Below are 27,506 nucleotides of genomic sequence, written 5' to 3' on the forward strand. Positions count from 1 at the left end.
AGCAGACCATCTCTTAATTATTTTATTTCAAAGAGATGGGGCAAATCAGATTGGGGATGGTGTTGAGGAGGGCTTTTAAGTGATACCTTTTCATTGCTTTGGGGGAACAACCATTTGTTTTTTGCTGCTACTCCGTGGCTTTCTCATTGAAGAGCTGTGATGAGCTCATACATGACTAATATCTATTGTCACTCATAGTTGCCTTCATTACACTTGAGCAGGGGAATGGGTTTCTATTTGATCCCCTTTCCGATTCCTGTTATTTCCCAACTCTGTAGCCTTGTGTTGTTCAACTGATAATTAGTCATTCGATTCGATTGTGGTCCATCAATGTCAGCAAATGGGGAAGGAAGTACTGCAGAAAATGCTTTCTGTTTCTGACTAGTCTTTTAGGACCGCATTATAGTTCAGTTTTTCCTTCCCGCTTCCAGTTTGCTGATACCTGTGCTAGGAAAACCAGAAGTCAGGCTTTTGTGGCAATAGAGTGAAAGCAACTGGCTGTGTCAGAATAGTAAAGTTTGTACACAGGCTGGCACCAAGTCATTGTGTGACCCTCAGTTATTTTGGAGGAAGCTCAGTGTGTAGGAGCCCATCTAAATGAGTTGCTGGGGGAATCTGTGAGCAGACCATCTCTAAATTATTTTATTTCAAAGAGATGGGGCAAATCAGATTGGGGATGGTGTTGAGGAGGGCTTTTAAGTGATACCTTTTCATTGCTTTGGGGGAACAACCATTTGTTTTTTGCTGCTACTCCATGGCCTTCTCATTGAATTTCATGGATGGATTCCATCTGTAGCTATGATTATCAACAACACCATATCTGGTAAAATGAGGGACAAGATCTTGCAGGAGTGTTTGGGAGGATGGTGAATCTGCTGGACTTTGAGCAGCTTAAAGCAATGGCTTAAGATGATGGAACATGAGAGGGAAACATAAAATACAGGTAAATATTCAGCAGCTAGAAGTCAGAACTAATCTTGTTAGTAGAAGAGTGCCATTTGAATACACATGCTAGGAACCACTAATGAGTGGTTAGTGCTTAAGGGCAAGGCTTTTGCTTGGTTTGGTTTTGTTCTCAATGGTTGTCCTGTGCCATGCAAAGCAATAAAACTATGCTACCAATGAACAAGGGGTGTGTAGTTTAGTTTGCAGTTTGGATTTCAGGATAGCATTCTCCATAGTTCTAAGAGGTGCCAACTGATTGCATGTTTTTAAACTGAGCCAGCCATTCCATTGGACATGGTGTGGTTCTTTGCCTTCTCCATTTGTCACAGCTTTGGGTCCAGCACAGAGCAATCATGTCTCTGTGCATTCAGCTTCCACCCTGCTTCAAGCTCACACTACAGTGGCTTTTGTTGTCCTACCTGGTAGCTAGATGGGCAGGGGAGACCTGTCCACTTGTTCTATGGCACAGAGCAACTCCTTTGGTTATGCTGATCGTGGTGCTTAACTAGTTAGCAATTTTTACTTACAGAAAGGAACCGGTCTGGCAAACTTGCTCTCAGACGTTCTACCCCAACAGATACAAAATCCCAAGAATTGAAAGAAACTCAGGGCATATTCCACACTTACTACTGCATAACAATATCATTATTCACAATTGGTTTACAACATATTTTCCATCCACTCTCCACTGTGTATTCAGTGTAGTACAAATACCTTCTTGCACTTTGGGAACAACTTCTGCTTGTGTAATGGGACTTTCCTTCCCTCTTTTTGTCCCCATGCAACCCCTAAAATTGTTCTGGTTGTTCCCCAATCCTCCAGAGCAGATTTGGGGGTGGTGTGGAGTGTGCATGGGTGTGGGAGAGAGCAGAAGTTGTTCCACATGTGGAATTATTTCATTAACTACTGCACTCTGGGTATTTGATTTTGCACACCTGACAATGTAGGTTTTGCATTAGGAACAGAAAATCACAGGAACAGGAAATTGCATTAGGGACAGAAATTTGTGGTATCCCTAACCACTTTCAGGCCAAGCGGGAGCAATTACACTTCTGTTTTTGCTAAATGACTGCAAAAGAATTCTTGTACTCTAATATGAGGAAAGAGAGAATCACTTATTAGATTGGGTGGGAAGGAAGGGAGAATTGTTCTCAGAATGTCATGCTCTAGTGTATGGCTGAGTCTGACTTTGGTATTGTTTATGATTTTAATATTTTTTTGGAAGGAAGAGGCAGGGTGCAATTGATTTAATTAATAAATAAATAACAGTAGCAAACACTTAAACCTAGCTAGAAAACAATCAACCGTTCAGCTCTGTACCCTTCTAGTTCGACCAACGAGCACCCAGTGGAGGTTGCTGTTAAACAATATTCCTGCTATTTGTTTGAGGGAGCAAATCTCCCCGAACAATCATCTCTGTCTTGGTAATATACAGTAGCTGTTCTCAAAGGGTTTATTTAGCTCCATGTAGCTGAAACTTTAATGCGGTTCCTCGTTCGTTGCTGTCAGTCTTCAGGGAATATCTATAATTTAACAAAGCTCCTTTTGGTAAATAGCACTGAGTTGGAAGTTATTAGAAATAGGTAGAGTTGTATCACTGGTACAACCTAAGGGGGATTAGAGAAGGCTGGCCTTCCTTATCCTTTTCTATTCCTCCATTGTGGCTTTAAAGGGCAAGAGTCCTTGCTAGCCCCTGGCTTGCTTAACGCATGGTCAGTCTATGTGTTTTGCAAGGGAAGAACAAAAACTACCTAGATGATTGAACTGTGCTTTGGGTTTATCAGAAGATTCCCCCAAAGTAGTTTATTCACTCAGCCTAGTGAAAACTGGGCTGTGTCCAGGCTATTTGCCTTTAGATAGAGAGAGGCACCAGCTCCTCAGCCACTTGGTCCTGCTGTGCTAAGAGCAAGTCCATCCCCAAACCTCTGTGTTTCCCGAATTGTTCTCCTTTTGTATTTTTATGCTGCAAACCAGCCTGTGATTTTCAGATGAAGGATGGTATATAAAATTAATTAAACAAATAAAATAAAATAAAACAACTCAAACTCATAATCCTTAAAGGAGCAGTGGAATGTTGCAGAAGGTCCATAATGTCTGGTCTTCTATGGTAATATAAAATAGTTTCGCCCAGGACCTCTGTTTCTGCTGCTGTTTTTCCTGTATGTAAGCTCCAAATTCAAATACGATACTGTTTTTCTTCCTTCAAATGGCCAGGAGCGAACACCCCAGCTTTCTTTCTTCATTCCTTTATTTCTTCAAGCCTCTCTCATCTCAAAGCAGTTTATAATAACAGTGATTGAACTCAGAGAAAAAAATACTGTATTATTATAATAATTCAATGCAGTCCAACCCAGATTGAAATTGTTAAAGCTCATGTTTAAAACAACACAGTAGAACAAATAATATGAGTCAGCTTCTTTCAATGCTTTTGAGTGCACTATTGCCCAATTCGGAAAATTTTCCATGAGAAACTAAACTGAATTTGAGAAGTGCCTTTGTTTGGAGGCTCACTTTCTAAAATTATACTCGGCTGTAATAAAATTTTACGCTATGATAACATTGTGCGGAAGAATGGGGGGAAAGAGAACTTCAGACTAGTTTCACAAAACAAATGTAAGTTTATGTAGAAAATGGCGGGGCAAGTTAGTTTAAATGTAAACATGACATAAAACCAGCTCAATAATATTCCACAATGGCATTTTCCCCAATGAAGGTTCAAAGATAAGTATAATGAACATTGCTGGAAGTGCGTCATAAACGGTGTGGGAGACATAAAGCGAGAGCTCCCTGCCACATGCTTGATTTCAAAGATAGGCTAATGAATATAAGGGGGCCTACCTTTGAAATCAAACATGCGACTTCCCCCACCACAATTCTCATTTCAAAAGCTATTAGCACTTGCAGCATTTTTTTCTGCTGACTTGCTCTATGGATTCACCAATATGGCAAGATGTTCAGTGAGATTAATCTGAATTGTGTTTCACTTGAATAATGTATGACCATAATGCATTCTCTCTCACCTTGATCACTTTTTAAATCGAAAGGCAATCCAGAATGAGCAGGTGAAGGGAACAAATACTCCAATCACTTAACCTGAGATAGCTTAGGCTAGCCTGTCCTGTTAAAGAGATGGCAGAGCAGGCAAGGGCTGTTCATGAAAGAGACCATTCAAGACACCACTTTACCGCACGCTCCATTTTCATTCTTCAGCCACACACTGAAACTGATGAGCCTGGGCAAAAGGGGGGGGCAAGAAATGTACAGGTCCCAAAGGATCTTAGGTTTTGCAGAAGGATGGATGTGGAGCGTGTGTGTATGTGTCTGTGTGTATATTCATATCCTGTCATTCCTTCCAGGAGCTGAAGGTGACATACACATTCCCACCCTCTAGAAAAGAGAAAAACAGGAAGGCAGCAAATGCTAAAAAGGCGGGGGGCATTTACAGGTGCACAGAGGTCACTCCACGCCTATTTTACCCTAGCAACAACCCTGCGATGCAGATTAGGTTGAGTGATAGTGGCTGCCCTGACATCACCCAATGAGCAGTAGGGAAGTGAGGATTTGAACCAGGTTGTCTCCAGAGATAGAGGCAGAGGCATAGCTGTCAAGTGTCCCTTATTTGGTGGGACAGTCCCTTATCCCAGCGCCATGTCCCGCTGCTGTCCCTTATTGATGAGGCTTCATTTGGCTGCAGGCTGGGCTTTCTGCCTTTGGCTCAGAGGGGCTCAGAAGTTGAACCTAACCTGTGCCCAGAAAATCCCTTATTTTGGCTGCTGATCCCTTATTTTCGAGGCTGCTGGTCCCTTATTTTCAAATCTGTATGTTGACAGCTATGGGCAGAGGGGTGATCTGTGGAAGGAGGATGGATATGAGGAAGCAACAGGCTACAGTCCCTGTTGAGCTTAGAGTGACTACAATCACCCACTTACAGTGCGGTTCTACTCTAAATTAGAGTTTGCTCTGCTTCCTCTGAACAGCAAGGATAAATCTACACACCCTTCTTCTCTGTTCCTCCATCTTCCTTCTTTGGAGGCTCCTAGGGAGGAAGATGTGGGGGCTGGCCTTTCATCACAAAAAGATCCCTAGGCCACCACCCTATGGAGTGAAAGGACTTTTCTTTCATGCAGTTCTTTAGTTTTGACTTTTATCCAAGATTTGGGACATCTCAGAAGAAACGTCTACCATGCTGGAAATGATAGTTGCAAACAAAAATTATGTAATGAGAAACAAAATGTAAGATGAGCCCCGCGAGGGTATACGAGAGTCTTATCTAAGTAAATTCCTTTCATCTTAAGAACAGTTATTTCTTGGAACTCAGACAGATGCTGAATTTTAAGGAAGAACAAAACCTGGTCCTCTTTTTTTTGGCAAGTCCACAACAACTTCCAGGCTTTTAGAGGTGTTCACTTTATAATGTTGCCAAATTATTACAGAAACTAGCTCTGCATTATAATACGGGGCTTTCCACAGCTGCTGTTAATACTACATTTGCAAGTTGTTACATTTCTCAGCAATCTTCAAATGCCTGCAGGGTCTAGAGATGGGGTCACAGGCTGGATAGTGAATTATTATAGCAGCATTGTTCCTACTGGACTATGTCACTAGCAAAACATAACTTCATCCAGGCTCAGCTTTATCAGCCAAGCGTTCAGCACCAAAAATCAACTTGAGAAATAAACAAAAAATGTTTGCCATTTTTTTTAAACAAATCCAAACAGATGCATATGATTAAAACAAGAACTTCAAGTATTCCTGTATTTTTATTCCATGGCAAAGGAAATTTTGGCCAGATACAGTAAGCCAAACTAGCATTGGCTTAGCTGCCACATCACACTGAGCTAAAATGACTGGGGAGGAGCAAAGCAGATACAGGCTGGATCTACCCCCTGGGGGGGGGGAAACCGCTATAAATAAGTCATAAATTAAATCATTATAACAAAAGAAAGAACTCTATGTAAAATCGCATAGACAAAGTTTTGTGCTCTACAGTGCCATCTGGTGTTGAATGTTTATAACGTAGTTATAGCATTGTAACATGGCTAATGTAGCTGAACCCACAGTCTCCTCCCTGGGAGCCAGCATGGCCATCCTAGGCTATGGTTTGGTGTAGCATTAGGTTTCAGCATTACCATATGTTCATGCCCATTCCTAGGGTTCTATCAAACTCCAGCAGCAACACCCCAAAAAAATGAACCTAAGGAAGGGAAATGTAGGTGAAGGGTTTAGCAAAGGAGACAGTGTTCTCAGTGGGCACCAAGTCTTTTAGAGCTGTGGGCACATCTGGATTTTCTGACAGTTCTTTTTTATTTCAATCTTTACAGAGAGAGGTTATAGAACCTACCTTCTTGGATAATGGTGTTGTGGTCCTGAGTGAATCTCCAACCACCTTCTCTCCCTCATCCTTGTCATCTCCTCTACGGGTGCTGCTGTGTGCCCTCTGTCTTTGAGATCTTTGCTCTCCCATGATTTCCCAACTTTTCCTCTCATCTGCCTCTGAGCTGTGTCCTCCCGCAAACCACTGTTGTTAATCTATACTCTCTTCCTCTTCCCTGGAAGAGTCAGAATGAGGAGGTGGTCTCCACCATGCCTCCTCTGCCCAGTCCCTGACAGCTGCCCTCTCTAGAAATTTCTCCTGGCACAATAAAACAGGAGAAATTAACACAAATCATATAACTCAATAAATCCAGACCAGCAATAGTTAAAATCAAAATATTACATTCAGTACAGAGAGGCACAAATGAAATATCCAGCAACTTATCTAGCGAAGCTCACTCCATCAATAAAAGCTCTAGTCTAAACCAACCCGAATGCCATTGCTCTGCCATGGTAGCTAATGCAACTTGAGTCTTCAAGCATACCTCTGATTACCATTTCCTACAGGACAAATATGGAGGGTTACCCATTGTTGACTTGTTCTAACTCTGGTCCACAGAATTTACCATAAGAAATTTGTTAGTCTTGTTATAAAAGTTATTCTTTATATAGAGAGATGGCACTAAAGCACTTGAGGAAGGTATTAATAAATCAGAATTGATTGGCACCATCTTGTGAACGTGTGTGTGTTTGTGTGTGTTAAAGTTGTGAATCTTGGTCTATACTGTTTCACTAAGATGATAAGGTGCTTCTTAGCCCTATGGCCAAAATAGATTGCTCCGATTTTGTATGTCATATCCCCAGTGCTATTTTTCTAGAAAAAGAGGTGTTGGAACTCACCATGAACACCTCCCTTGTTCTCTGATAATAGCAATGGCTGGAACTGAGTTCCGGCTTTAAAAAAGAAAAGAAAAACCCTGCATATCCTCAAGACTGTTGCTTATTATATTGCTTTTATTGATGGCACAAGTTTAACATCTTTTTTCTCCTTTCCATTACGTATTTTGCCAGTAGGGTTTCTGGGTCTTAAAACGTGAAAATGCTCAGCAAATTATGGCACCTGCAAACAGTTTATATTTCTTTATAGCAGCCACCATGGAAAAGGAAAAGGAAAAGAGGCCAAGTGTACTCTGCCTTGAACAGAAGGGGGAAACTGTGGGGATTCTGACATTTAAAAAGATTTATCCTGCTAAGATAATAGCGAAATGGCAGGCAGTTCACATGAATAAGGTCAGAGATCACTTTAATGCTTTCTCTTCTGTTTGCAACGACAACAAAAAATCCTCTATGTAGCCATAAAATCATGGAATCATAGAATTGATTCTCTAAGATGCCTCAGTGGGGGCTGAGCTCATTGTTTTAACGGTCTCCAAGATCTCTGCATTTAAAAACAGTGTTGCAGTTTTTACAATTTTAGAAAGCCTCTTCTCAACTGAGATTACCAGCTTGAAGTAATGTCTTGCCCAGGGGTGCCATTTTCAGAGGGCAACAAAACAGGTAAGTATGAGCATTGTGACATACTTTCAGTTAAGGGATCTGTAAAGGAAATGACACCCAAAAAGTGTCAGGAAACCAGAGCCCTGAGGAGCATTTTATCAGGACTAAAGGAACAGGTTGTTGTTGCTGTTTGCGGTTTTGTATTCAGGGCCAACCCTACCATTAGGCAGAATAAGGCAGTTACCACAGGCAGTAGATGTTGGGGGAAGACGGCAACAGGGTGGTGTTTGAGGACAGAACTGTGTGCAACACAAGGCCTGGCCTGTTCCCCTCAGTTGTGGTAGAGGACTCTGCCATGCTGCCATTATTGAAATAAGTTTCAATGGCCAGTTTAGTCGGCTACTTTGTATGTGGGGTGCCATCTTGTCCCTTGTTTCAGGTGGCAGAATGTCTTGGGCTGGCTCTGATGGAAAAACCTTCACAATGTGCTACTGTTTTTAAAAGCACATTCAGGACAATGCTCTCCCCCTAATTGAATTTCATCACCTTCTATGACAGATATTTGCATTAAAAAAAAAAAATCCTTCCAGTAGCACCTTAGAGACCAACTAAGTTTGTTATTGGTATGAGCTTTCGTGTGCATGCACACTTCTTCAGATACCAGTGGATTGTAGAGGGTTCTTAATTCTAAGACCCTTAGGTATAATGTCCAGGTTCTTGCATTTAGTCAGAAAGATGTCAGTCTGTACCTGTGCAAGTTTCTTGGTGAAGTTGATGGACTTCCATTTCATGCGGCTCAATATGGTGCCTTCCATAGTTCTAGTTGCAGGTAGGTAGCCGTGTTGCTCTGCTGTAGTCGAAACAAAATTTAAAAATTCCTCCCAGTAGCACCTTAGAGACCAACTAAGTTTGTTATGGGTATGAGCTTTTGTGTGCATGCACACAAACTTATTTGGTCTCTAAGGTGCTACTGGAAGGATTTACTACTACTACTATTATTATTATTATTATTATTATTATTATTATTATTATTATTATTATTATTATTATTTTGACTATAGCAGATCAACACGGCTACTTACCTGTAACTAGATATTTGCATGTCTGGTATGATGCAAGCTGGTTGTACATTTCCGCATAAGCTTTAAAACTTGGCGATAGAACATTCTAACTTCACAGTTAGAGAGTTTACTGAAATGTTCGTAGAATCCTATAGGCACTGGCTGCCCAAAGCTACTTGCTATAGCCCCCAATCATAGTTTGCAAGCTGAGGCTCTGGTGGACTCAGGAAAGCTCCATGTGTGCAGAAGCTTCCATATTCAGTGGTGGGGAAGCTCTGCATGTCGAGGGAAAAAATCTATGTGGAGTTTCCCAGCACTGAAGTGTCAAGGCAGCTTCTACTTGCAAGGAGCTCTATCTTTGAACTGGGGCTGAGGGAACTACTCTGTGGGATTCAATTCAAAGATTATGACTTCCCAATGTGCCTCTTTAAAAGCACTGAATAGAAGCTTACTGTCTTCCATTATAGAGTTATGTACTGTAGTTCTAAATCATAAAATAAAACCTGAGCAACTTAGCTGGGCCTACACAACCCTGGGTATTTCTGAGAGTTTTAAGAAAAATATTTTCATTCCCCCCATGAACCTTCAATAAGTTTCCTCCAGATGGGCAGATGGAAAATATTGTGCCAGAAGAAAAATATTGTTTCATTGCAAAATGGACAGCAGCTTATTTTGATACACTGGGTTGCATCTTAATTATACAGCTATTTAAAAAAAAAAATGGCAGTGTGAAACAAAAGTGTTTTTTACATGGCCTGTTAGATATAGCAAGGAATGCAATGTGGTTAGATTCATAACCAATTTGAGCTTAATTTCAGAACAATGAGAGGCGCTTAAAAATCTCATTTACTTCATTCCTTTTTATTTCCATTTTTTTTCCTTATTGTGCTGTGAAATTGTCTATGGATATGGCTAATAACCCTACTAAATAACCCTCTCATGATTAGCTTTTATAGGGTTTTTTAATTGTTATTTTAGGACTATCAACAGCAATTTGCACCTTCCTCAAAAAAGTAAGTGGAAAAGTTTTATTCTTCCTGATCCGTAATGGTGAATTTTGGCCAGTGTGAGTAATTCCCCACCCCACCCCCATGATGGATTTTGCTTTATTTTTCTTTTAAGAGGCATGGGAATCTCCATCTCAAGTAAATCTGGAAATTTCTCAATTAACAGATAATTTCTCTAAATAGGCAGAGGACATATCCTGGTACTATATGGCATTAGAATAAGATTTGTAGACATTCAGGGCAGCATCCAGTATTTCTGTTCTGGTAGTGCAATATGAGAGGCATTGTGGTACAGTGGTTTGAGTGTCGGACTAGGGCCTGGGAGACCAGAGTTCAAATCCCCGCTTACAGTTACTGCCTCTCAGCCTAACTTACCCATTACATCTTCCTCCCATCATGCATGTGGTTTCCAAGCAACCACCTACCCAAGCAGTGGCTAAACCCAGACCTGTTAAGTTTCAGGAATCTGGTAGCCTCATGTGTCATCAGCCCATGCCCTGGGATATAACTAAAGAATGAAGGAAACACACCATCCCATCTCCAGAGCCAGTGTGGACAACATGAGAATAAACAGCATTAATTTAAAATAGTTTCATATTTATGCATGGCTGCAAAGGGGGAGCGGGGATAAACTAAAACATGGATCTTCTGAAACATTTAGCACAATTTATTTTCTGTTAGTAGGAGCAGTTGTTGCATATTATTAAACATGTGTGTTTATTTTATTTATTATTATCCCACCTTTCATCCAATGCTTTCAAGGCAGTGTACATTATTCTTCTCTTCCCTTCCCCTTACAATCATCCTTACGGCAACCTTGTGATGTAACTCAATCTGACCCAATAGTGACTGACCCACGGTCACCAAGGGAGCTTCATGGCTGAGTGGAGACATTCCAGACCCAGTCCATCCCTCTAACCACTACACTTGTCTTATGACATCTTACGGAGTAATATAAGGAAAGGACACAACCCTGCCCCAATAAGCTTACAGTCTACATTAAGATCATTTGTGGACAGTTCTCTGTTACAGTGGTACCTCAGTTTTCAAATGTTTCAGAAGTCAAACGTTTCAGTTTTCGAGCACCGAAAACCCGGAAATGCTTCCATTTTTGAACGTGTCTCAGAAGTCAAATGGCTTCCGCTGATGTTTTTTGTTTAATTTTCTCTATTGAATTTGCAGACAGCCCTTTGCGCCTCTGTTCTCAAACATTTCAGAAGTTGAACTGTCTTCTGGAACGGATTACGTTCGAAAACCGAGGTACTACTGTATCTATACCTTCCAGCCACTGTGTCATAAAATCACAGAACTGTAGAGTTGGAAGGGATGACACAAGTCACCTAGTCTAACCCCCTTAAATGGGGGGGCTGCCCAAAGTGGGGCTCAAACCCACAACCCTGAGATTAAGAGTCTCATTCTCTACTATCTATGCAGGTGGTCCTCAATTTTTAAAAAATTTAGAAGTGGGGAGAACAAGGGGTGGTTGTATCCACCTAACACGTTCTTGTCAGCACAAGGATTTATCCTTGGGCAATGGAACTCCTCCCTCTGCCCATGCCCCACACCCTCCCCAAATCTGCCTCCCAGGGTTGATGGAAAACACAGAATAGATTTAGGGGGCATACAGGAGAAGGAGAGGGAGAAGTGCCACCTTGTGCTGACAGAATGAGTAACTTGGAGCTATACTGGAACAACCCCTTATATACAGAGTAGCATTTTGTTTTGACTTTCAGCATGATGGAAAGAGAGGTTGAAATCTTCAAGAAAAAACACCCCATGAATAGTACTTCACTGGAAATACTCAAGGGAAGGGAAGGTGTGGGTTGAGGTACTAACTGGAAACAAAACTGTTGTCATCTAAATGATTAATTGGAAATCCATAATAAATATATCTGGTTCAAAAGCAGTTGCTTCCTGGAACAAAGGAAGCAAATGAACAATTTCAGTCCAGCCTTGCTCTTTTTCCTCTCCCTCTTGATCACAAACCATAATTAGAGTACTTGTATAAAATTACATTTGTCAGATTGCCTGAGAAGCGTAGCCCCAAAGGCTTTATCCACAAAAAAGCAGTGTTATCGCTAACACCACAGCCTGTATTCCTGTATTTTGAGTTCCAGGGACAGACAAGTAATTACATTATCTGTATTCACTATCTAATACAAATTTAACAGCCACTGAAATGAGGCTCAGGTCAATTCTGTTAAGAGACAGTTGTGAAACCTCATAATTAGTTGGCAAGGATCTGTGTAACAACCCCCCCCCCAAAAAAAAAAAAATGTGCATGAAAGGCAGTAAAGGACAAAATGTGTTTCCAAAACAGCTGACCCATAAAGATGCTCTCCTTATGTACAAGGTGGTCCACAGTAATGAGTTGGCATCATCAGGGCAAAGGTATAACCAGTACAGCTGTCATGGCCCAAGAGCCCCCTCTGTCAGGGGAAGAGTTCTACAAGATGGAAGATGGCAAGGACTAGGAGCAAAACCACCTAAGGACATATCCTCCATAGTAACTCTCCCACTAGAGCAGCGTTTCCCAAATTTGGGTCTCCAGCTGCTTTTGGACTACAACTCCCATCATCCCTAGCTAGCAGGACCAGTGGTCAGGGTTGATGGGAACTGTAGTCTAAAAACAGCTAGAGACCCAAGTTTGGGAAACCCTGCACTAGAGCATGGATGGAGAACATGTGCCCCCCCCGGACTATATAGCTCCCATCATCTCTGACCATTGGCCATTCTGGCTGTGCCGATGGGAGTTCAATCGTAGAATTGTAGAGTTGGAAGGGACCTTGAGGATCATCTAGTAGTCCAGTGCCCCGCGCAATGCTGGAATCTCAACTAAGTGTACACAATGGATAGCCAACAACAGGCGGAGGACAACACACACTCCCCATGCATGCACTGGAGGAGCCACAAGGGGAAAGTGGTGCCTCCATCCTGTACCTTGCCCTATCCCCTTGATTCCAATAACTCATCTCCAGGACACTGGCAACTCAGTAGGGCCCTTTGCCATGTCCACGAGGCAGCAGGAGACTTCAGGCTGAAGCATGCACCTTTTAATAGGGTGCAGCCCGTTTTAGCCCACATAGTCCTCCACCATCTACTGATGCTCACCGTTGGCTCCAAAATCTCACAGGAATAACACTCCAAACTCTTACTGGTTTGTCTTTAATCTATCCTTACCTTTTAACCAGGCCTGTGGTGAGCTGTCCATGGTCCTGACCAGTTGAAGAGTACCCTGGCCTGTTGCTTAACCCGTATCGGCATGCCCTTATAGGCTTCAGCCTGGAAACTTTGATTTAAATGAGGAGCCTTCCAACTCCTTGTGAGCCACAAAACACGTACATCCAGAATAAGTTTCTGGATTTGAGAGCTCCTTTGCTTATCTGCAACAGCTTCAATTCTAAGCTTAAATCTCAGCAAAATACAGTCACTGACAGTGGATGAAATCACTGCCTTGCAATTTTACATGTTACCACATGGCCAGCATTTTTATTAAGCAAGGTCAGTTTGCTTTAAACCTGCTGTTCAGTGTCTACTGGGCATTAGATAGCATCAGACAATGTGGTGCCATGGAAATTCTATCCAGTGATTTCATGAGCCTCTGCTAAAGGAGCTATCTGATTTCCATTGTTAGCAACCCTGTGTTTCCAAAAATTGAAGTTCCATTTTGTTTGGAATTCATTGATACATCAGTGACACAGTGAGGCAACCTTTGCCTGTTCTCCTCTGTGGGTGGAGCAGGGATGGATCTCAGAGCCCTGGTGCAAGTTGATAACATCATGCATGGATGCCAGGGTCTAGGGTAGTTTGTTGCAATATGAAGCCCAATGGTGTCAGGTAAGTGCTCTGTTTTGAATTCCACCGTTATCCTAAATTCCACGAAGCAATCTCCCTTAGATATCTGATGGTGAGTTCTCTCTAGTGACACTGCCTCTAACATAATACCATAAACAATAAGGTAGCCTAATCATCTAGGCATAATCCACGTATAATTAAGCACATTTTAAGTTTCATTGTTTTTAATGGGAGTGCTTGAATCCCTTCCATTGGAATCAATTTGTTTTAACTTTGGTTGAATTGCGCATCATACACCTATGTTTGGGACAGTTGTAAAAAGAAGTAGAGATTCGCACAAAAGCGCGGGGGGGGGGGGAGGCGTGATCTTGCATTTTGTACACCTATTTAATTCATACTTTATCACCAGACTTTAATGCTAGTACAAGAGCTGGCTATTTCAGCTCAAGGGAACTGAAATTTAATACTCGTATTTTGTACAACAAACAATCATGCCTCTCTGGCTGCTAAAGAAATTGAATCAAGGGTCTTTTTCTTTTTTACTGTCTGTTATAAACTGTAGGGGAAAGGATGCACACAATCTAAATTCTATATCCTGGCTGCACTTTATCACCACATTGAAAATATCTGAATAGCTGCTTCTCTCTTTTTTATCGGTTTACAAAATCATATTATCCTTACTTAAGCACCGAGCAATAAAGCTGCCCTCTATTGGAAAAAAATGAATTTTTCCCTCCCCAAATTTGTTTGCCAGCATGCTTCTTCCTCCCCACAGGTGTGTTATAATATGCAAATGAGAGGTTTATTTAGTGTGTGGATAAAAGAGCTTTTTAAGTCCTCGTTCCTTCTAACATCTTAACGGCTATGCAGTTTCTTACAAAATATGTTTTATCGTTTCAAGAAATGCTGTTAACCTCGCAGTTTTAAAACTGAATGAACAAGGCCTCTTGGACAAATTGAAAAACAAATGGTGGTACGACAAAGGAGAATGTGGCAGCGGGGGAGGTGACTCCAAGGTTAGCCTCAATGTCACCAAAGCGGGTAAACAGTATGTAGAGTAATTGGTGCATCTGCTGGGGCTCTTTCCTTCCTTGCCATGAAATCCTTGACGGCATTGATAAAAAAGCGAAAAATCAACATCCAGATGTGTGCAATTACTGTCAAAGCAAAAATATTTGCATCCTTGTTTGAGTCTCAAGCCCAACTTATTGGCCTGGGAATCCAAATCGTCGTTTTGCATGTCATACCTGGAATCTCTACATATTAAAAAATAAAAACAGATTTGACGCAAAAGTTGGTAGGGACAAAGCAGCTTGGTGAACATGCAGTGGAAGACATTAGCACAGCAGACAATATCACAAGAGCCCAACTAGCTCCCTGTCTCTCCAAGTGAATGATTTAGACTGCTTGTCCCTCACTAACTGGTTTTTACTGGAGCTGGAGACTGGTGGGCCAACGTGTTTATTTTGTTTCATTTATTAAATTTATGCCCTGCCCCTCCTCCCAAAAGAGTTTAAAAATATAGCAGCAATCAGTGCAGCATAAAATAACCTTCAGGTGTCAGCCATCTTTACCAACTTCCTCTAAACACCCAGCGGAATAATCAGGTCTTTAGTTGGTGATATAAAAACTACTAAGGGTGTTGCCATCCATACCTTCCATGGAGAGGGAGGCAGCTAGATTATCCCTGCTTACTGAAATATACAACAATAGGGGCCCATCCATATTGGTGCGCATTGGGAGCCTAAACAGATTTACACTGAAACAGATCCTAGTCAACCTCATGGAACCTACTTCCCAGCTTTGGTCTGCTGCCTAAATTGTTCAGTTGATATTTTGCTCAAATGTCAGGCTAGGTGAGTTTGAGGACAACAGATAGGCAATCTGGAAATCAGGTGCTTCCTTGTTTCGACATTAAAAAAAAAGTGGAAACATTTCCAACATCTGGTTGTGTTTTATTGGTCGGCCACTGAATGTCGGTGAAAGCCAATAGTTTTGGGTTCACAGTAATTGCACACAATTTTTTACCAAGCCTTCCCCAGCAGTATGTGCCCATTACCTGAAGCGATGGAGCAGGTCCCAGTCGTATGTCTGTCTCTAACCCTGTGCACGACATAAGCAGCCTCTGTGGCCTCCGCTCCGTCACTTTGCAATGCGATTCTATGTAGTTTTACTTGAATAACATAAAATAACATATATAATGTTATTTATGTTATTTCCCACGTGAAGAACTCCTGTAAACCTTGCCGTTCTGAAACTCAGTGAGGCAGGCGTCTTAGACAAGCTGAAAAACAAATGGTGGTACGATAAAGGGGAATGTGGACCCAAGGACTCTGGAAGCAAGGTCAGTCGCTGCAGTTCGGGACCCGCTATTGTGTTCACGAGGGAGCTAATGTTCACGTAGGAATGGAAATAAATGAGCTATTGAACAGGCACCGTGCAGAAGGCGCTTATCCTTTCCCTCCCAACCCCAGGGGGGCCAGATGAAGTGGTCGCTTGGATTTGTAAACCCTGCATGAGAAATGCAACACAGGGTCAAAGCATTAATTAAATTAAAGCCCTTCAGCACCAGCTTCATCCCAGTCATGTCCTCAAATGTCAAACCCATAACTTGCTTTTTAAAAATAAAAATAGAAAATGCTCCGGTTTATACAAGGGCATGGTGGCACCTCAGTTATGGAGCACTCACTGAACATGCTTTTCTAAAAGGTCTTCTGTTGATGGACTTACAGTCATAGAATTGTAGAGTTAGAAGGGAGTCTGAGGATCATCTAGTCCAATGCGGGAATATACAGGGGTCGAGCCTGCAGCCTTGGCGTTATCAGCACCATGCTCTAACCAACTTGAACCACTTAGGTTCAGAATGGTCCTGTTGATCAGTCTTAGAAATGATAGCAAGATCTGAAGATGATATTGCATTGTGTTATATTTAATATACTGTAACCCTGATCATGTCTGGTGGACCTCCCCCACCCACCCATTGATGGTACCTTGTTCCAACATCTGGCAGTACCTCCATGTCAACTTGACTCCTGCCACTCCACATTTTAAAAAGGAAGGCCATCTCTCTTGACGGTGTTTTGCAAATCTAACAAGTTTGGAGGCAGATTAAAATGTTACGTTCCTCGCTTATTCCCCCACCCACCCCTCCGCAACATGAACAACATGGAAAGAGCTTCATCCTGCACCTGCCCAGCCATTAGTTGGAACACTGAATAATGCATCTTTAAATTAAACTATTTCAGCAACTGAACTTGGTGCTCATCATGGTGTGCGAATTCCACATAGCTCAGAATAAAAAAAAAAAATCAAGTCTTACTCTCAGCCTATTTTTTAAAGTGTTTATTACTACAGGCATGCCTGGATAAATTGCTTAATTAGGAGTATAGCAATGGGTGGTATAATGTCAAATCCTTAAAAAAAAAAGTCTAAAGCATTATGATGTACAATTACATGCATCTTTTTTAAATCCTGAAATGTCAAGTGTGCAGTCTCGTGTTCATGCCATTCGCTCATTCAAATCGGCAGTGAATTGTGGCCGCACGAACTCGCAGGATGGAAAGCATCCACCGATTTGAAATGCTTACTTAACACTAAGATTAATGTCTTAAAAACGTTATGGATTTTTAAAAAATTACGTATCTAACAATTTACCGCATCAACACTGCAGGCCCTTAGTGAGGAGAGGTCATAGCTCATTGGCAGAGCACCTCTTTTGTGTGCAGAAGATCCCATGTTAAATCTCTGCCATGGTAGGACTAAGAGAGAGTCCTGTCTGAAACACCTGACTACGGCCAGTCAGTGCAGAACACTGACCTAGGTGGACCAAAAGTCTGAATCAATACAAGACAGCTTCCTCTGATAGTAACAATAAGTACTTTAAACAACAACCCTGAGAAAACCAGGCAAGCCAGTGGTCCCAATCCAGAGAATGCTGCTACGCTTGTTTGTGGACGTGTGCAGATGCAGCAAGACTGTTCCCTGAATTTCCAACGCTCCAGGCCCCTCTCCCTCTCCACCATAGTGCAAGCGCTTCCCAAACCAGGCAGCTTTCTCCTTTATCAGTATAGTAGGAATTGAGAAGGCTGTTCTTCGTGAGGAAAGACTCATTTGTCTCCTAGCATCCTACCTAAGGCTCAGGAGCTATGACAGGAAATTTGTTTGCCTGAATTTTAAAAAGTGATTTAAATGTAACGGACATTTAGCCTTTTATTTAACCAGCAGTTGGAAGACCAGTCTGGTGTTTTCTTTTCCAAATAAATATATCGGAGCATATTTATCCTAAAAGGAGCCATGCCATAGATCACTTAGGCTACTTAATGATCCTCTAACGACCCCGTGTTCAGGCCACCATTAAGCGTCAAGTCGAGAGAGGATAGATATGCTTTATTGACGCTGCGGTTAATTGTGGTAGACTATTTCACCGCCGTTCATTACCGAGGGGCTAATTGCATCCGAAAGTATTGGTTAAGCACATGTAATCTTTCGTAGCATTTTGCTTCTGAAAACAAATTGTTTGCTTATATACGTATGTTTGTTTTGCAAGCCAGGGCAGGCCAATTATCTCGGAAGACGTTTGTCAGTGCCTGTCTTCCCCTCCTCCCTTTCCCCGTGTATTTCAATGAAGCCGCCGCTTATGCCTCTGTACTTGTACCGTACTGTTTTGTTTGTTTGCTCTCGGGCTGCCTCGCGCCTCTGATCTGACACGCACACCCCTTTTTGTTTCCCCAGGACAAGACGAGCGCCCTGAGTCTCAGCAATGTTGCGGGCGTCTTCTACATTCTGGTTGGAGGCCTGGGTCTGGCTATGCTGGTGGCTTTGATAGAGTTCTGTTACAAATCCAGGGCAGAGGCGAAGAGAATGAAGGTGGCAAAGAGTGCACAGACTTTTAATCCAACTTCCTCGCAGAATACCCAGAATTTAGCAACTTATAGAGAAGGTTACAACGTATATGGAACCGAGAGTGTTAAAATTTAGGGGTAGGACTTAGGGCCGTACTACAGTGAGTGGCTGGTGCATCATCATCTTGTCATGCGGTCTTGTGCCCTGTCTGTCCAGTGGTGGTAACTGCTTGCTTATCGAGAGAGCTTCCTCTTTTGGAAAAACAAACAAACGGTTCGGTTAATTTTGGCTGCAGATGTTTAGTATACTTTCCTATATGTTGCTAATAGACATCTGCATTGCAAGGGGTGGTTTTTTTTGGTGCTTTTTTATTTAAAAAAATGCATCAAGATATATATATATAGAGAGATAGAAATATATTGGATACAATGGGTTTTGAAAATATATATTTTAAAAATCTGCAGGGACGTCTACAGCCTCCCAGAGTGACTGGGGAAACCCAGCCAGATGGGTGGGGTATAAATAATAAAATTTATTATTATTATTATTATTATTCAAAATTTTAGATTTCATGGTGAACATTTATAATTCTGGATGAAGGATGAGGCCAAGCAAGATCCTAGGCAGACATAAGATAAGATGGTTTTTCCAAAAATAATTCTAGGTGCTTTATATATGAAGGAGGATCAAGACTCGGGCTTGGTGCACCTGGTTTTGAGGAAGTCACTTTCTTCTGTTCTTGGATGTTCTCTGTAGATAGTCTGTTTAGTGAGTTCTGGTGCAATCCTTTCCCTGCTTGTTTGGGAATACGTTCCATTGGAATAAGTTTGTAACAAATTTGAGGAAGGTGATGCCTCAGGATGAGGTGACCGCCTCTTCAAAACCTTTAAAAGATTAGGCAAATTCATGGAGGATAAATCTATCAAAGGCTACTGGTCAATAAGGCTGTATGCAGCCTCCAGGATCAGAGACAACATGCCTCTGAAGACCAGCTGCTTGGGAGCAGCAACAGGAGAAGGCTAATGTCTTCATGCTGTGCTTGTACATATCCCAAGAGGCAACCGATTAATAAGGGAAATAGCATGCTGGACTAAATGAACCTTTGCTCTGGTCCACATGGACCATTGCTTTGATCCAGCAGGGCTTCACAATGTTTTTCTTTAAAAAAACAAAAACATTTCCTTAATAAATGTGGCTTACTTCTGAGTCTACATGCATACGATTGTGCTGCTAGTTAGTTTTACTGCATTTGCAAGAAGACTTTCCCCCCAACAAGCTGAAACCGATGTGCCTCGCAGCATGCAGTTTGGAAGGCCACGGCAAAATTCTTCAGTACAGGGTGGCAAGCAAAACTGCAGTTTTTGCTCATGGAAAAAGAGTGCCCTGTTTGTCACAAGCAGGAGAGCTACTCAGGGCTGAAGGAATGAGAGTAGCTGCTCTTAGGAAAGCATACAGGTGCACTGATTGTCTTCTTTCTTATCCCCCTTCATCTTTGAGCCAGAAATATTTAGGATTGTCAAAACTGTGGTAAGGTACAAATGCTCAAATCCTACATACACATTCAGCTGGAAATACGTTCCATTGAAGTCAATGGGGCTTACTTCTGAGTAGATGTGCATAGTAGGGTGCTGATCATCACTAGGTCCCAGACCAGTTTACAACCATTTAAAATTCAGGATTAAAACAGTTAAGGCAAATCACAGGAATAGGGTGGGTCCTAAAACACACACATCTCAGTACAGTCATACCCTGGCTCCCAAACACCTTGGGAGTCGAACGTTCCGGCTCCCGAACGCTTGAAAACTTGAAGTGATTGTTCCGGTTTTTGAACATTCTTTTGGAAGCCAAACGTCCGACGGTGCTTCAGTGGCTTCCGATTGGCTGCAGGAGCTTCCTGCAGCCAATCAGAAGCCGCACTTTGGAAGTCGAACATTTCGGAAGTCGAACGGACTTCCGGAAGGGATTCTCTTCGACTTCCGAGGTATGACTGTACACCTTAATAATACCCACAAGACCAGTGATATGGCAATTTAAAACAAAACAAAACACAGAGTAAACAAAGTTTAGGTGTGAGCCTGTAAATGTTAAGCGTTTTATTTTGCCACCTCAGACTTTAAAAAGAAAGACATTCTATTTATTATTTTTATTTTTATTCATGCAGTGCTGGTGCGCACAGCACTGCACAGCAGGCAAAGTGTGCCTGTCAAATACCAGGCCCCTGCCCCAAGGAGACAGCAGCCAAAAGGCATACAACAGAACCATACAATGCAGAACAAACACAGTATGACCAGAGATTGACGTGTGGTCACTGTAGCTGGAGAGCATCGAGAAATAGGTGGGTTTCCAGGAGGGGGGTGAAGAAGACGTGGGAGGGGGCTTGGTGCACATGGAGTGGGAAAGTATAGATTCCCTTTCCAAAAAGGTTTCCTTGCCCATTTGTCTGTTACCTTTTGTTTCTGACAGAAACAATTTAAGAGGGAACGTGGCTTTCAAAACCTTTCTGTGTTCTTGAAAGTTTCCTCTTTCTCTTTCTCCAGCAGCAGGTCCACTTGTGCAAGGTAAAGGTAAAAAGGGACCCCTGACCATTAGGTCCAGTCGTGACCAACTCTGGGGTTGCGGCGCTCATCTCGCTTTATTGGCTGAGGGAGCCGGCGTACAGCTTCCGGGTCATGTGGCCAGCATGACTAAGCCGCGTCTGGTGAACCAAAGCAGCGCTCAGAAACGCCGTTTACCTATTTATCTACTTGCACTTTGATGTGCTTTCGAACTGCTAGGTTGGGAGGAGCAGGGACCGAGCAACGGGAGCTCACCCTGTCGCGGGGATTTGAACCACCGAACTTCTGATCGGCAAGACCTAGGCTCTGTGGTTTAACCCACAGCGCCACCCACGTCCCATTTGTGCAAGGTGCTAAGCCATTTTTAACGCACGGCAGCAAAAAGCACACAAACTCACTTGGTGGGAGGAGGAATTATGTGGCGAAACCCAGATATTTTTCATGAGGATTTTTACATAGAGGACACTGGGTAATGTAGTGAATGACATCCTTCATAACCAGTTTACATGAAGGCTGTTCCAAAGGTAGCTTCTTAAAAGTAGCTAGACAGAAAGGCAGAGGGCAAATTGATTTTGGTCTTGCAAAACAAGCTGGCTTCTGCCCATAATCAGACTTTTTGCAATAAGGAGAGTGACAGAGCACACTATCTAACCCTCCTGTAAACAGTTCAGAACAAATAACTCCATGCAAAGACAATGTCTTCTAATCTCCCCACAAACCTCGTTTAAACAATTCAGGAAGAATGCCCAATGAACAGGCTGTCCAGAAGCAACCTTTGTATCATATAACCTCTCTAATTAATGAAACAAAAAGCACTTTAAACTCCCACCGCACCCCACCCCTTGCTTCATTTATAACTAGGATTATGTAGAATTCACCTGTCCAGTAATGAATAAGGCGCCAATGGTTGGGTGGTTCCATCCTTTAGCAGAAACATGTCAGTTTCCTTAGTCTTTCCCTGGTTAGTAGCTCTCTATCTTTCCATGTTCCTCGTGATTCGGTGTTTCTGTTTTAAATGGCTTTTAATCTGTTTGCTTGTTTTCACCTTTGTACGCTACTTTGAGATTTGTGTTAAAGTAGGTGATTATAGAAACACCATAAAATGAATGTATTAAAGCTTTACGCAGGTCTCAGGCAAGAAAAGGATGCATCTGCAGCCAAGTCCAGAGGTTCCCCCATCCTCAAAAAGCAAAGAGATATGTCAACCATGTTCCTTTTGTCCCACATTTTTGTCAACTATCTGTTTTCGCTCTGTTCCGTTTTTCAAGGTCGATTCAGGAGGCTTCCCCCAGAAGCTAAGCATTCCCCTCCAATGCTCTGCATTCAAAGTCAAGGAGGGTCACTCGCCCATTTTTGGCACCACCCAAGGCACACAAAAAAAACCTTATAGCTGGTGCTCTCGGGACAATCTCAGTTACTGCAGAGGAGTGGGATTGTCTTAATCCACCATAAATGTCCTGCTTTGGGCCTTGTGTGTTTGTGTGTGTGTGTGTTGCTCTTGTCCCATAATATGCCACGTGTAGCCACGTTATTGCCACGATTTCAACAAATAAACTCATTTTATTGGAGAGTTTGGCCCTGGCCCAACAAAACTTAGTGGTGCCAATGTCCCGTTTCAAATCAATGGGCCTTTAAAACAAAAAGAAAAAGAAATTGCAAAGAATGAGATGCTTCTTTCTAAAAGAAAGCCTGCCATGGATTTGGCATTCTGAAACCTCAGACCTCACCCCCAATAGGATTCCAGCCCTGGAGTGCAATTCTATGCATGTTTGCTCAGAAGTAAGTCCCACTGAGTTCAGAGGAAGGGCGGTTACTCCCAGGCAGGTCTAAACCATTTTTTTTTATTTAAACAGGCCTTTGAGACAGATTTTGAATTATTCACATTATGTATATACATTTTTTTTACAGCTGTTATTTTTATTAGCCTTTTAAGTATTTGCAACTTGCCTTAATTTTAACTGAAAGGAAATCAAGGTAGAAGTGGAAAGGAATGGAGGGAGGAAGAATTCGGCTAAAGTCAAACACTTTTAAGTCCCATTTATTTCTGTGGAGATAAGCATATATTTGGATTTTGTTTTCATTTAAATCAATGGGGCTAAAAAAGGTCTTCACTTTGGCTGGATTTTCATTTAAATATACAGAAAGCCTGTAACTTTTTTTTATTCAAAAAATGCAGTAAACTAGATAATATCAGCTTGACAAGATTTACGAGCTAATTTGTGAGAAAATTCCAAGCCTTACTGCTATCACATATACATGAAAATGGATTTGGAGGGGTGGGGAGGAACATGAGATTGATTCCTAGTAAAACTGGGCAACTGAGTAACATTTTACACTTGCCCACAGAGATTTGACTTTTCCTAAATTTTAACAGAACAAGAATCTCCAGTTTGATCTCTTTTAGAGCATTGATTATTATTATTATTATTATTATTATTATTATTATTATTATTATTTTAAAGAGTGTGTTAAATGCTCTTATATCTATATCATTATATAAACAGTTAACGTGATAATGCAGATGTCTACACCTAGATATTTTTGGTGTTTGCTGTGCACTGGGTTTATTGGGGAACAGAAATATTGTAACACTTCCTTTCTGCCTTCTCCTTTTTCTCCTCCCTCTCTCCCTTTCTGTCCTTTCTCCTGCCTCCCAGCTGACCTTTTCTGAAGCCATACGAAACAAAGCCAGACTATCCATCACAGGGAGCATGGGAGAAAACGGACGCATTCTGACTCCCGACTGCCCAAAGGCTGTACACAGTGGAACTGCAATTAGACAAAGTTCGGGATTGGCGGTAATTGCATCAGACCTACCATAAAAACCAAAAAAATATCCGAGTGCCTTAATTAAACTGTGTCAGTGACTGACGGGAATACAGCATGGACTGTAACACGACACGGGGAAATGTCATTGATGAACTTAGAAATGGGCTGAGCATGGGAAGGGCATCCTGGCATGCCAGACATCAGCAGCAACAAATGTTTGTGCATGGTCTCAGCTCGGAAACCCAAACTCAGATTTTATATCAGGAAGAAAAAAAATCATAATTTAGTTTTGTTGGGGGGAGGCGGGGTTGGGACAGGAATATTAACAGTGACAAATTTCACTTGAGCGGACTTTAAAAAAACAAAACACCAACTAATAGGACTTGCCAATTTAGCGCATTAAAACTGTGAAGAATACACGAGAGGAAAAGGCTACCTTTTGGTCTTTGTCTAGGCAACGTGGAGAACCAACTGCTATAGAAGTCAATGAACATGCTTACCTGTGTTTCCCGACGATCAACATTATACAGTGGGAAGACTGTCCGGCTGTGGAAACAAGTCACTAAACTGTGATAAGAAAATAAATATGTAAATCCTGTGAAAAAATAAAATAAAAGAAATTAATTACTTTTTTCTTTGGGGGGAAAAAAGAGGAATATTGAAACATGCTTGCTTTTTAACGGATGTAAATTCAGTAGAGGACAACACAATTCTTTTTTCTAACCATCTTAGGGAACAATTCATTGCAATAATTGATATAAAATGTCATCACTGTAATAAAATTCAGAGACTTTTTTTTTATAAACATTGTTGGTCATCCTCATTCTGTCCCATCATTCCATGTTCCATGGATTTGCATCTGTCTAACTACAAGAAACCAACAAATAAGTTTAGAGAACACCATCAGTCTGCAGTATAGAATCAAAAGAGACTACGGGTCACTCATGTTACCGATATTATTTATAATCTTGTTCTGTGTAAGAAACTGTGGTTTTTGTACCCACCAAAAAAGAATAAAACAACAACCGTTCTTTTAATACCTGCTGACCTGGAGTTGTTTTCTGACTATCAGGAATGCTGTTCCCAACAGGTCAATAGAGCTGAGGGCAAATTGTATTTGAGACAAATTTGCATTCTGATGCCAAGAAGTGTGGCAGGGCTTGAGTTTCTGGCCAGAGAAGCAATGGACTGTTCTTGACTTTGCTACTGGTTCACTCCAGCATAATAATCATATGTACAGCAGGCAGGGATATATGTATCCTGTGCTTTAAAAATAAATCTCCTCTGAGGGAATCCAAATCCCGCAACAGCAAAAATGTGTGATTCTGTATCTTGCATACATTATGCAAGTTATGCTTGTGTGCTTGGTGACTCAACTATTGCACAGTCTATTCAGCTTTTTTCTTTCTGTTTTGCATAATATATTCTGCTTCTGCTTGTCATGGGGGAGGCTTTGTAAGGCACAGAAGCCCACCGCTGAGCACTGGAAACTATGTTCAGCAATTTCCCTGGCTTCTGAGATGTCGCGACGCACAGTCCACACCCTGCTGAGGATCTGTCCCTAAACCACTTTCTTGGCTTTTGGCTGCACATGTGCAGGATTTCATCATTTGCAAAGGCCCAACAGAAGGTAGGCAGTCACAAAGTAAGACTTCTAAATGGACTCTTGGTCTATTTAACCCAGTATTGTCTACACTGGCAGGCAGCAGCTCTCCAGGTTTCAAACACGGGTCTCTCCCAGCCTGGAGATGGCAGGGATTGAACCTGGAACCCAGGTGCTCTACGACTGAGCTGTGGCAGGCAGGTGGCAGCTACTAACAGCCAGGGACCGTTGTGAAATTTTGGATTTATGTAAAACATTCACAGTTGATGTGTGGTCCCTTGGTTGCTTCTACCCAAGACTTGGGGGAAAGTATTTTTCACTTTCCTGAGCTACCTTTCTTTCTGACCACACAGACACGCTTGTTAGTGGAATGGGTTGGTTGTTTTTGTCATTTATCCCAAGACAAGCATGCATGCAAATTGGGACTGGATCCATATTTCCCCCTGCTACAGTTTGAGCTCAGCTTCCCTTGCTATCACAACCTACTTGATGGACATATTGGTCAGTGACTCAAATACTGATTTGGTAGTCTGTCTTGATTCCCTATGATTCAGAAGGGCTACCTATCTTTTCTTTTTTAAAAAAGGACCAAAGGTACATTGATTCAATTAAATGTGCATTCTGCAACTTATAAAAACACACACAGAGAGAGACTCAGTCTTAGGGGAAGGAAGATGGGTTAGTTGTCAGTCAATCAGCAATATGAGCAGCCAGATTTTGCTGGAAATTGAGAACTAGCTTCCCCAGTCCCCAATCTAGGAAGGGAAATTGCACATCTAAACAACATGCACTTATGCAATGGATTTACTACTCAATTTGTGTACATCTGCATGCACCGTTTTTGTGTTCTATTTGTAACAGTTTTCCCGTCTTCTCACCAGCAAATCCGAAGCTTAAGTAAAGGCTGTTCTATGTCTCCCGACACAAAATGCAGGAGCCACCTAATTCTCTTATTGGATTATTGGGGTAATATGAATGCCCTCTGCCCTTCCGATCCCTCCCTCCTGGTCTAGCAGAGAAAGAGCATGGGTTGAAGGGGATCCATGCCTTTCTTTTCCCTTTGTGCAACCCAAGGAAGAACTGTGCTGTTAATAAATCCTGCATTGGGCTAGTAATTGTTACAGTGGTGCCTCGCAAGACGAAAATAATTCGTCTTTTCGTCTTGCGATGTTTTTCGTATTGCGAAGCACGGTCCGTAGCAACTGCGCCTCTTCAAGCGGCTTAAAAAAAAACCCGCAAGACGTTTTTGTCTTGCGAAGCAAGCCCATAGGGAAATTTGTCTAGCGAAGCAATGCAAAACCGAAAAACCCTTTCGTCTAGCGAGTTTTTCGTCTTGCGAGGCATTCGTCTTGTGGGGCACCACTGTATATCCCTGCAAGAATATTGGAGTATGAAAAATGAACTCTGATGCCCAATTCTGGATCTTCCCACCCTTCCGTTTGAAGAATATAGAACCAAGTTTCTTAGGAGACCCACATGGTTTTACATTCCCAATGCTAATTCTCCAAGGCAACTAACAGCAAGTTCAATCCTTACATCCAAGCCAAACCCCCAGCCATTTCTGCATTTCTGCATGTTGTTGTTGGTACATCTCATAACATCCAAAGGAAAAAACTTGGGCAGACTGTAGATCTTCATGCTGTTTGTGAAACCCTCTGCAGGTTGGAACGCTACATTCCAGAATGCCGAAATGAAAACAAATTCAGCTAGCAGTACTTCTTGGAAGCACCAAAATTACTCCAAATTCTGTCATCCCAAGACATAAAGGAACATATAGCTGTTCTAACAAGGGACACTAAAAAACAAAACTTTGGGGCTGTGAAAAACTTTTAAAGGTGTAAGATTCCACCTCTCCAAGACCTCTTCTCCCTTCGCTTGCATGGATAGTTGTCTGGAGGCAGAACTACACCCTTACACCAAGCCAGGATGGTCAGAGGGGTGGGCCTCATTGAAGAAAAAAGCAGTTTGGGAAACAGATATGGAGAGCAGCATGATAGGTGGCACTACAGAGTACAGGAGTGGAAGAACTTGATACAGGCGTGCCATTTTTGGGCTCCACGTAATAACCAACTGTTTTGGTAGCATCATTAATATATTTTTATTCAGATCACAAGATTGC

At 42.0% G+C, this 27,506-nt stretch overlaps 2 protein-coding genes across 6 annotated transcripts in view; one reads left to right on the top strand and one right to left on the bottom strand.

Annotated features, from left to right (window-relative positions):
* The window catches only part of GRIA4 (glutamate ionotropic receptor AMPA type subunit 4), a 252,480-nt gene extending 228,370 nt beyond the window's left edge, over positions 1–24,110 (top strand). Inside the window, exons 14-16 of one of the 5 annotated variants that reach the window (XR_014218747.1) lie at positions 14,520–14,634; positions 15,848–15,962; positions 18,350–18,484. Coding sequence is in view for 4 of the 5 variants with exons in the window: in XM_082219123.1 (XP_082075249.1) it covers positions 14,520–14,634; positions 18,350–18,484; positions 23,673–23,837 (415 nt within the window). In the remaining variant the exon portion in view is untranslated. Of the gene's footprint in view, positions 1–14,519; positions 14,635–15,847; positions 15,963–18,349; positions 18,621–23,672 lie in introns of those variants that run through there. The other 4 variants (XM_082219125.1, XM_082219126.1, XM_082219123.1 and 1 more) reach the window with 4 other exon arrangements.
* Positions 1–27,506, bottom strand: part of GUCY1A2 (guanylate cyclase 1 soluble subunit alpha 2) — a 550,449-nt gene that overhangs the window by 190,091 nt on the left and 332,852 nt on the right. The window lies entirely within an intron of this gene.

The sequence above is a fragment of the Podarcis vaucheri genome, assembly GCF_965113315.1.
Source record: "Podarcis vaucheri genome assembly, chromosome: 4".
NCBI classification, from domain to species: Eukaryota; Metazoa; Chordata; class Lepidosauria; order Squamata; family Lacertidae; genus Podarcis; species Podarcis vaucheri.